This window comes from Oryzias melastigma, linkage group LG18 (assembly GCF_002922805.2).
Source record: "Oryzias melastigma strain HK-1 linkage group LG18, ASM292280v2, whole genome shotgun sequence".
NCBI classification, from domain to species: Eukaryota; Metazoa; Chordata; class Actinopteri; order Beloniformes; family Adrianichthyidae; genus Oryzias; species Oryzias melastigma.
In genome coordinates this window covers 20,638,763-20,649,847 of record NC_050529.1, presented here as the reverse complement: position 1 = coordinate 20,649,847, position 11,085 = coordinate 20,638,763, and the positions used below count along the sequence as shown (strand labels likewise).

The 11,085-nt window shown below is 39.2% G+C and overlaps 1 protein-coding gene across 1 annotated transcript in view; it reads left to right on the top strand.

Annotated features, from left to right (window-relative positions):
• The window catches only part of rce1a (Ras converting CAAX endopeptidase 1a), an 8,556-nt gene extending 4,953 nt beyond the window's left edge, over positions 1 to 3,603 (top strand). The window contains exon 8 of the mRNA XM_024287887.2: positions 878 to 3,603. Within this exon, the coding sequence (XP_024143655.1) occupies positions 878 to 1,107 (230 nt within the window). The 3' untranslated portion in view covers positions 1,108 to 3,603. The remainder of the gene's footprint in view (positions 1 to 877) is intronic.
• The last annotated feature ends 7,482 nt before the right edge of the window (positions 3,604 to 11,085 follow it).

Here is an 11,085-nt window from a genome sequence, read left to right as displayed (position 1 = left end):
ACAAATATATGAGCCTATTTATGTCTAACAAAATCACATATAAGTCGCTCCTGAGTATAAGTCGCACCCTTGAAAATCTATGAAAAAAAGTGCGACTTATAGTCCCGAAAATACGGTAGTTATTCTCACCTAAAATTAAGAAAACAAGCTACATTTTTCAAAAGTCTTTTACTGAGATTTCATGAAGCAGCCATTTTGAAACAAGCAGGAAAAAGCCCTTCTACTGCCCCTAGTGGAGTGATGATGAACTACAGGACAGAAAACATGATAATAATAATAAACTTTATTTATAAAGCACTTAAATTGTCCATAAGACTCGTAGTGTCGTTCAATGACAAAATAAAAGCACTCAAAAAATCAGATAAAAATAGTACAAGAGAATGCTCATAAAGTAATGTTGATAAAACAAAACACACCACAAAAATAACATCAAATTAACCATTTGTGGTCTAAATCGCAGTTTTTTACTCATTCTTTCTTCTAATAAGATGTAATGCTATAGAGCAATCGCCACCTAGTGGTCAAACTGAAACGTCCTCCAGGAGAAGCAGAACTATTGTTGGATTTTCTCTTTTTGAGAATCCGTGTAACACTGTATGATATTATCAACTCATTGTTATTTCACTGATACATTTACTGTATGTGAACTGTATTAGATTAATATGAATATCATCAAAACATATTTAGGTTATTGATTTACTCCTAAACAAATGTGTCTAAATGTGTAAACTCAAAATTGATTTGAATTGAGAGGATTGAAAGAATTTAAAAAAATCCAATTGAATCCAAATCATTGGCGATACCGATACCCTAACCAGCTGCACGAATCTTCTGGAGGTTTTGGGACGTGCCATGCATGACACTGTCTGTGTTACAGGTCACCTGGTGGGTCCGGTTCTCTGTCACTCCTTCTGTAACTACATGGGTTTCCCCGCCATCAGCACGGCGCTGGAGCACCCCCAACGCCTCACAATTCTCTCCTCTTACCTGCTGGGCGTCGTCCTCTTCCTCTTCTTCCTCTTCCCCTTCACGGACCCCTCCCTCTACGGGTTCCCCACCCCGGTCTGCACCCTCGCCTCCTCCACCAGCTCCCTCTGCTTCTCCTGATCCCGGCCCCCCCGCCGCCGCGGGTCGATGAGGAAGTCGCGTTTCATGACATCTGACAGCTCCTTGGAGAAATGTTAGGATTTGTGTGGCTGATATGATGCTGGTCCAGTAAGGAAGAGAAGTCCTCATGCTGACGCATCTCCTCCATCCAGGACGAGGAACCAGAACCATCCACGGTGAAGTCTGTTTCCACTTTGTCCCTTCACTCTTAACGAAAGGTTTCGTTTTTAGAGTTCTGGTGGTCGTTTTTCGTGATTTCTGATAAAAAGATGTGAAACTTTACTACAACACCCTCAACAACAACTTTTATCGATCAGTTCGGACTTGTTTGATTGAAAAAGCAGTGAAAGTAGTTGATAAGCAAACAATCTAAACCCATAAAAACAATTTCATTTTATATCTAAAGTTAACTTTTTGTTTTTTTGTAATCTAAAGGCGTTTTCACTTTCAAGTATTTTGATGGATTTTTTTATTCAGGAGATTTTACACCTCAATTCTGACTATAAAGGTAAAAAAAAGAATAATTTGACTAATTCCCCAACTCTTAAGTCTGATAAAGACTTTAAACATTATCTTACCACTTTACCAACATTTTTCTATTTGTTTATGATCCTGCTTCTTTGCATTTGTGACGACTACTAAAAAAAGGCCTCAAACGATCCCCATACAAACCACATTTCATCTGTTTTCTCTTTAATATACACCTGAGTTCAGGTGAGTTCACAAACCTGCCAAATCAAAAGGTAACAAACTGGTGTGTCCAGAACAGACCAGTGTGAAAACGGCTTCAGTTTTTATAGACTTTAAGATAAAACAATCACAGTTTGAGCCATGAACCTTTTATTTTAGGTTTACAAAGTATCGGTCTTAAAAGAACCATTACTTTTAGAAATAAAGATTATTTTTCAAACATTTACACAAACAAATACAATCTAAAGCAACACGATTCAGTTTCCATCCCAAAGAGGTCAGATTCTAACCATTCTCTCATGGATGAAGAGGATCATCAACCATCACAACTCAGCTTTGACCTCCTCTTCCCTTCAGTCCAACTATGTGACAAAACTAACCTTTATTTAAAAAAGAAACACAAAACCACACTTTATCATCATTTTGATACAGACAACTTTCTGAATGTCCTTTTTTTTGTTTAGTAGCAGTCTGCCGCAATTCTTTGGAGGGTTAGCAGACAGAAGAACGATAGCAACACACACTGGAATGTGAGGAAAAGCTTGTGACTGCAATAACCTCCGTATGAGGACATCAACACAAACCCTCAGTAAAAAACGAGGATTTCAAAGGTGGAGATTCTGATTTTTGTTTTTTCTTCAAGGTAGCTCTAAAAGTAATCCGTTTAAACGTGGTTGTAGTGGAGTCACTTGCTGAAACAAAGTATTGCAGCATGACTCGTATCGCAGCTATTCTGATGCTTTAGCTCCAGCTACAACAAATATATCAGTGCTGCCATCTAGTGTTTGAAGATGTTATTTAAAATAAAAAGTACGCCTAGATCAGGGGTGTCAGGCGTATAGTTTACAGTCTTGAGATCAGACGGGTTGAACGTGAAACCAAAATGAGTTTGACAGCCCTGATCTAGATGATCTATCTCTAGAGCTCTATGAAAGCTCCAGGAACAGGAGCATCCGTGGTGCTGGTCCGGGTATTTGCTGCTTCTGGTGAACGAATCGTCGGTGGAGACTTCAATCTACTCATTGATAGTCATCTAGTGTTCTCCTGAGTTCTAGTCTTCGTCAGACTTTTACTTTTGAATCCAACGTTTTAGTCTTTTCCACAGGGATTTTCAGCAATAACGAAGAAACTAAGAAATTTATTGTTAATGCTCCACAAAACTTTTGATCTGGATTTGTTTCTCATTCAGAACTGAAGGGTGCATACGACTGACTCTACTACCTGTCCTTGAGTGGAAACGATGGTTTAGAAACTTGAAGAGTTAAGATGAGTCTCAGCAGCACTGAGATCAACAACTGACTTTATTTATAGTTCTTGTGTTTTCAAACTTTCTTTGTGACGCTTCTGCTCGACTTTCCTGATTGATTTCTTCTCTTCTCGCTGAGGCGCCTCACAAACCTGAATCGGGACGTTTACTGGATCTGTTTCCTTCTTGAATCTACATGTGATGGTTGTGGTTTCCTAACCTCTCAGGTGGTGAAACACCACAACGTTTGCAAGACGATCACAACAAATCTGTGGTTTTTACTGTTTTATTCCCTCTGAGATAAAAAGAAACGAGAGACTATTTTCTCGGTATTTTCCTACGCAGTTGCTGGACGGTGCCACAGCTGATCAGAGACGGTGAATCCGGTGTTTGTATCTTTTCTAATCAGATCTATTTTGGTGACAGAGCTGCATGTATTTTATTGTCTTGCACAGTTTAGGAAAACAAATCGAGAGTTTTATGATGACAATCTTTTACATGGAAGTTTAGCAGCACTGCAGAAATGTGTCTTTGTAAATAAATCTTCTTTTCCACGTCTACCAGTGCTTCATGTGTTTCACTTTCAAATTGTGGTGAGAACCTTTTGGAATTATGGATTCCCACGAGAAGCCACGCCCCCTTATCGTTCCCCTCACTGGTGGAGCAGCTGCTTCCTGCTTCTCACTCTCCCCAATCGCCTCTAGTCTGGTCACATCTACGTTCATGAAAAAACACTGTCAGTTTTATCTCCATAGCAACCATTCCTTGTTTTCGTTGCCTGTGGGCGATGAACAAGTTTTAGGAGAATCAACCAAAGTAAACTTAGATTTCCTTGACAACGGAAAATAAGTCAACAAAAAAAGATATGTTATTATGAATGTTTTATTTGTAGACAGACTAGATGAAAACAGACAGAAAACAAAGAGCATTTTAATAACATGAACAGGTTAGTGCTTGACCAAAATCCTGATTTTAGCATTTTGATAAAATGATTAAAGACAAAACTTTACAAATAATGATAATATGTCTTTATTCTCGCTTACTCCAAACAGTTTTGCTGTCAAAGAAAAAAAAAAGTTCCCAAACGGATAAAAAGATCTTCAGATAAACTCGATTTACAACATTTCTGTGGTACCTCAACAGATTGAATAGAAGTTCTTTACACAATTAGATATTTAGACATTTAAATGTTTTTAAAGTATCAGTTATGTTCTTAAACTACATAATAACAACATACTGCAGTCGTGATTAGATTTCAGAGCTCAGAGTTCTTCTTCTCCTTTTTGAAGACATTTCCATCTCTCTGTTCTGTCCACTTCAGCTCGACTCCACTCACTCCTTTATCTGTCAGATCCTTCTGAAACTGGGAAACAATCATGCTTTTGGAGACTCTTTAAAATGTGTTATCATAGAGTACAGATCTAAAGTATCCCCTTACCTTTTTCAGGAGCTCTGCTTTCACCGCAGGGTCATTCAGATTTACAGGACCGTTCGTCTTCAGCCTCAACTTCACTGAATATTTCTTCACTGGATGAGAACAGAAAGTTATTATGAAAAGCTGAATATATTAGATTCAACTGTTCCATTTAAATGATGTTATTTTGAAATCACCTGGTTTAAAGCTGTAGCAAACAAATGGCCGTTTGAATGTACACGGCTCAAAGCTCCAGACTTCTTTGACTATATAATAAGAACCACATCTGGCATTGTTGGGCCAAAGTAACAAAGGAAATCCTGTTTTGTTGGGGGAGAAGCTGTTCCCATCAGACCAGGAAATATTTGAATCTCTATAAAGACCGATCCATGAATTCATGGTGTCAGACGCCACACTATAAATCATCTCCCAGTCTTTATTGTTCCACACGGTGGCCAGGTCTGTGAAGTTCTGTCTACAATATCTCTGAGCGCTGAACCAGTTCATTGTTTCATTCACAAAAATATATTCTGGATTCTTTTGTGTTCCTGTGGATCACAGAGAAAAGGGGTCAGAGGTTTGTTGGATTAAATGAAATGTATTTTACTAAAATTCTCACCTTTGTAGCAGATAAAGGTCAGCAACAAACCACAGTCAAAGTCTGATAATCTGTTGGTCCTGCTTGTGGTCAAACAGATTTGATCGGTACGAGAATGGTACTGATCCTGGGAAGTCCAGTAGTTGTCTGTGGTTATTCCTCCAATAAACCCATCAGACCATTTCCAGTTGATTTCATTGTGCAGACCGATCCAGAAAGCCTTATAAGAACTACTGGTAGTTGATTTCAAAAACTTCTCCTGTTCTTCAGGGCTTTCAATGATGGCCAGATCAATGTAATTCTGTCTGCAGTAGGTCTGAGCTTCAGTCCAGGTTAAAGGATTATCAATATAGTGGTACTGACGGATGAGGAGGCAGGAGGAGAGGATGAAGATATCTGTAAGAAAAACATTAGTGACCAACAATAGAACTTTCTTCAACATTGCAGTTTCTCATAAAAAAGACAAAGAAGTACTGACCTGAGAAACAAACCAAGACGAGCAGCAGGATCTTCATCATGGTGCTGCTCTGTGGACTGTAGAATGAGACTCTGGGATGAAAACACCACGACTGATGTTTGTGACTGAACACAGTGAGGCTCTATGTGGCTTAAAACAAAACAAAAGAAACAAACAAAAGACCCAGTTCAGAGAATGGTTTTAAGGAAGTACTTCTATGGAAAACAGCATTAAATCCAGTATACATTTCACTTTGTTTTTCAATTTATGCAAACTTCTCCCATGCAAGATAACTGCAGACTGTGTGGGCAGGTGTTTGACAAGTTTCTTTTTGTATGTTCTTTACTTTTCAAGTTTTTCAAGATAGAGAAAAACAGCCCATTCAAAGCAACAGAGAAACTCAATGAAAATAATTAAATCTAAAGTCTATCATCCAGTCTTCATCAATCACCTGATTTTAGAACACATTTCTACCTTTACCTCCTGACATTCAGCCAGCTGACAATCATGGAGATTATTTTTTTCAATAAAAAGAAAAACAAGCAGTCACAACCCACATTCTGCATTTAAGCTTTCAAAAGGATCATCTTCACTAAATTTAATTTAGATAATGATTACTATCATGTGAGAGTCCTAGAGGATGATAGTGGTTTTAATACACTGGAGACATCATGGAGGAAGTGTAATACTGATTTGACTAATGCTCCAGCCATTTTCCAAAACATGACATTTTAAAATGGATTGTCTGCACACACCTTGATGACAATCTGATATTTTCTTCAAACATTACATTACCGCTGCTGCGGTTATTCATGCGTTTTCCTCATTCCTCCCTCCGGTTCAATGACTGAAGCGGAGGAACATTCAGTCCTCTGGGTCAAACCAGTTTGTTGGATTTCAAAAGGGGGGTGAAGACTTGACTCCAATATTTGGGGTATGGTTTATCTCAACAGAAATGACTTCTTTCACACCATGAAAACTATTATTTCTCTCTGGTGAAGATACAGACTTCTCTGTCCTCAAATGGTTTGTGCTCTTCATAAACACATGAACCAGCTCTTTTTCAGAAATGACAAAGAGAAAAGTCTGAAAATTAAAAGAAAAACCAAGTCCAATTGATAGAATCACTAGTTCTATGTTGGAATGTAGCCACGGGGGGCCACAAATGAAAGGAAAGGTGTAGAAGACTGTGGTGAGACCAGCCATGTTGTTTGGACTAGAAACAGTGGGACTTAAGAAAAGACAGGAAGATGCTGAGGTTCTCTTTGGGAGTGACCAGGATGGATAGGATCAGGAATGAATACATCAGAGGGACAGCACATGTTAGAGGTTTTGGAGATAAAGTCAGAGAGGCCAGACTGAGATGGTTTGGACATGTTCAGAGGAGAGACAGTGAATATATTGGTAGAAGGATGCTGAGTCTAGAGCTACCAGGAAAGAGGTCTAGAGGAAGACCAAAGAGGAGGTTTATGGATGCAGTGAATGAAGACATGAAGGTGGCTGGTGTTAGAGTGGAGGATGCTGAAGACAGGCTTAGATGGAGGAAACTGATTCGCTGTGGCGACCCCTGAAGGGAAAAGCCCAAAGGAAAAGAAGAAGATTAGTTCTATGTTGGATTTGACTTCAGGTTTATTTGTGGTATTTTATTCAAAGTACATTCCTTAAAACACCTGAGAAACTGCTTCCTGTAGGCAATCTGCTGCACTGCAGAATGTGTAGGTTTAAACACTGCTGCCCCCTAGTGGTTGCTGGTATATGTGTGTCTTGTGATCACAACCTGTTCCTTTGACAAATAAATATTAGGGTGGTGAACGTTGATGTGTTAAAGCGCGCAATTAATAAAAAATAATTAATTAGTTCATATTTATTTAACTCGGTCACACATCCTGCAGTGCAGCTGTGACATCAGCGTAGTAAAACTCAGTCTAAAATAAACGTCATTTTTTTCTACATCCTGTAATGAAGATTTTATTATATTAAAGAGATAATATGGCATTTATTTGCAGTTTTTGGACGATATTCTTTTTTAATAAATAAGGCGAAAGGCAGCTCTCTAAGATTCAAAAGTAGGCAGAACAGAGTTTTAGAGCAAAGAAATAAAAATTAATGTTCTAAATGTACAATTTTGTGTGTGAATTCATATTTTAAAAATATAATTAATTTGTACAAAAACATATTCCAATTGCTTTCAGCAATCACACAATTATTAGCAGATAATAAGCTTGGCAAATACTGTAACAAACAAACATGAATATAATGTTAATTAATTGAGATTATTTTTTTCCAGATTTATGATTAATTAGTTAATTCTTTTTAATCTATTCCCGGCCCTACGAAATATATTTAGAGTATTCCTTTTTTAATTTAAATGAGTTTATTTCCTGAAACTGGAATAAAGTCACATTCAAAAGAAAACGACTAGAATGCGTCTTCATTCATTCCATAAACCTCCATAATTCATTTAACCTTATCATGGGTAATAACATCTTTCTAGTTGCTATAAACATCCACTAGAGGGCGCTCCCAGTCAAGTTTAAATCTAAAGTTTTATATTGACAACCAGCACCAAAACACAAAATGAGAACAAAAGACAACAACACAATAGGCAAGTTTTGAGAGATAAAGGATTTTGGAATAGCAGAATAGGTTGACTTTGACTGAAATTCCAAACCACTGCTGCTCTGCCTCTGATCCTTGCAGATCTATAGCATAAAGCTGACAGACACACATCTGATTGCAAACTGTTTAACATTAAACTAAAAAAATATGCATTGTATTGTATAAGCAAATATGTTTGGAGGTGATATAAAGCCCAATCAATTTGTCCTGAGTTTAAAGTAAACCTCTATGTCCACTGACTTCCTTTTCTGCAGAGTGAACTTCTATCTCCTGTAGTGGGCCCTGTGCTCACTGCCCAGCACCGTGGAGCTCCACTGGCATTTGCTCAAGAACACCAGAATTGGCAAGTCCACCACTGGCGCCATGTACTTTTCACAGACGAGAGCAGGTTCACCCTGAGCACCTGTGATAGACGTGAAAGAGTCTGGAGAACACAAGGAGGACGTTATGCTGCCTGCAACGTGGTTCAACATGACAGGTTTGGTGGTGGGTCAGTGATGGTCTGAGGAGGCATATCCATGGAGGGACGCACAGACCTCTACTGCCTAGGAAATGGTGCTCTGACTGCCATAAGGTATCCAGATGAAATCCTTGAACCCATTGTCAGACCCTACGCTGGTGCAGTAGGTCCTGGTTTCCTCCTAATGCACGACAATGCCCGGCCTCACGTGTCAAGAGTATGCAGGCAGTACCTGGAGGATGAAGGAATTAAAACAATTGAAAGGCCTTCACCATCCCCTGACTTAAACCCAATAGAACATCTCTGGGACATTATGTTTGGGTCCATTAGGCGCCCCCAGGTTGCTCCTCAGACTGTACAACAGCTCAGGGATGCCCTCACACAGATCTGGGAGGAAATGCCACAAGACACCATCCGTCGTCTCATTAGGAGCATGCCGCCACGTTGTCAAGCATGCATACAAGCTGGTGGGGGCCACACAAGATACTGAAAAGCATTTTGAGTTGCAGAAATGAAGTTTGGGAAAAAATGGACTAGCCTGCCACATCTTCATTTCACTCTGATTTGATGGTGTCTACACAATTGAGCCTCTGTAGGCTGAAAGCTTTTATTTCAATTAAAAGACTTGGCATCCTTTTGTTCCTAAGACACTGCTCTGTCGTTATTTGTATAGATATCCAACTTCATACTGAGATCTGATGTATCTAATGTGTTTCTTTAAAGTACTCATTTAATTTTTGTGAGCAGTGTAGTTTTGATAAGGCTGGCAAGTTTGTAAAAGTAAGTAATTTGAATGAGTAACAAAAACATCACAGATTTATTATTAATAGATTTTAACTATTTCAGGACACATTTTTTTGGTGGCATTTGCAATTTCTTCCTTTCACCAGTCCTAGCTTGGACATGTTTCAAGAAGCCCCTTGCAAAGTTTTGGCGACCCATGGTGGGGTCCCGACTTGGTAGTTAGGAATCATGATAATTAAAAACGAATGCCTAATAATCACAATTAATATTGAATTGATCATTGACCAATTTTAGTTAAATAACATTAATACTATTTAGTAATAGGCCCTAGATTATTAATTCGTCCAAATCTAGGGACCCTTGACCAACCATCAGTATTGACGGTTCTTTGTCAATCTTTTTTCAAGCTGACCTAATGACCAAAATTAGAGCCACATTTTCATCACATCTTGTTTTAGTTTGTTTTCTTTGCTTAAATGGTCATGGATAGGTATTTTGCTTTATTTTTATTTTCAGGCCATTCATAAAGCCCAGGTTCCTTCAAGCCATTATGAGACCAGTATAAGTGACAACCTTCTCCTCCACCTGGTTTGATAGAAAAACACTGCCAGCCTGCCCCCACTCACCCCAAGAGCTAGTGGCTCTGCTGAGACCTTTAACATCCCAGGATGACTAGTATTATGTAAAGCCCCAGCGTGACTCCCAGTGTCTGAAGTCCCAGTGTGACTCCCAGTGTCTGAAGTCCCAGTTTGACTCCCAATACCAGAAGTCCCAGTTTGACTCCCAGTACCAGAAGTCCCAGTGTGACTCCCAGTACCAGAAGTCCCAGTTTGACTCCCAGTACCAGAAGTCCCAGTGGGACTCCCAGTACCAGATGTCCCAGTTTGACTCCCAGTGTCTGAAGTCCCAGTGTGACTCCCAGTGTCTGAAGTCCCAGTTTGACTCCCAATGTCTGAAGTCCCAGTGTGACTCCCAATGTCTGAAGTCCCAGTTTGACTCCCAGTGTCTGAAGTCCCAGTTTGACTCCCAATACCAGATGTCCAAGTGTGACTCCCAGTGTCTGAAGTCCCAGTTTGACTCCCAGTGTCTGAAGTCCCAGTGTGACTCCCAGTGTCTGAAGTCACAGTTTGACACCCAATACCAGAAGTCCCAGTTCGACTCCCAATGTCAGAAGTCCCAGATTGACTCCCAGTGTCTGAAGCTCCAGTTTGGCCTCTAGAGTCCAAAGTCCCAAGTGTAAGCTACGCTTCATTTTTCTCTAGCCACAATGAACATGGTGCTCTGTTTGCAAAGTATTTAACTTTAATGGGAGAGGTTAAGGACACCCAACGACAACATTGGAAAATATTGAACACATTGTTACAGCAAAAATCCGTTGTGCCAATCTTTCAACCAACTAAGGGAGAAGTTTTTCCAATACCAACAACTCAAGATGACGAGATCATGAATGACCAACTGGCCGATACAGATTTCTTGTCAGCAGTCGTCAGTTCATTCTCAAATAAAATTGTATCATTTATACATGTAATTAAGCTGTTCATTTTTGACTATCTTGAGATATTTTCTCTGTAAAGGTCTTTTTTATAAAGGTTTCTTCTCTGGATGATGCAACCACAAGAATGACCAATGAGTTGGCTCTGTAATACAACCTGCTTGGACACCAGCTGTGTGTTTCATGATAATTTAAGTATTTATTCATTAAAATGTTATACATGTAAAAGATAATGTGTTAAATGATGAAAAAGGGACA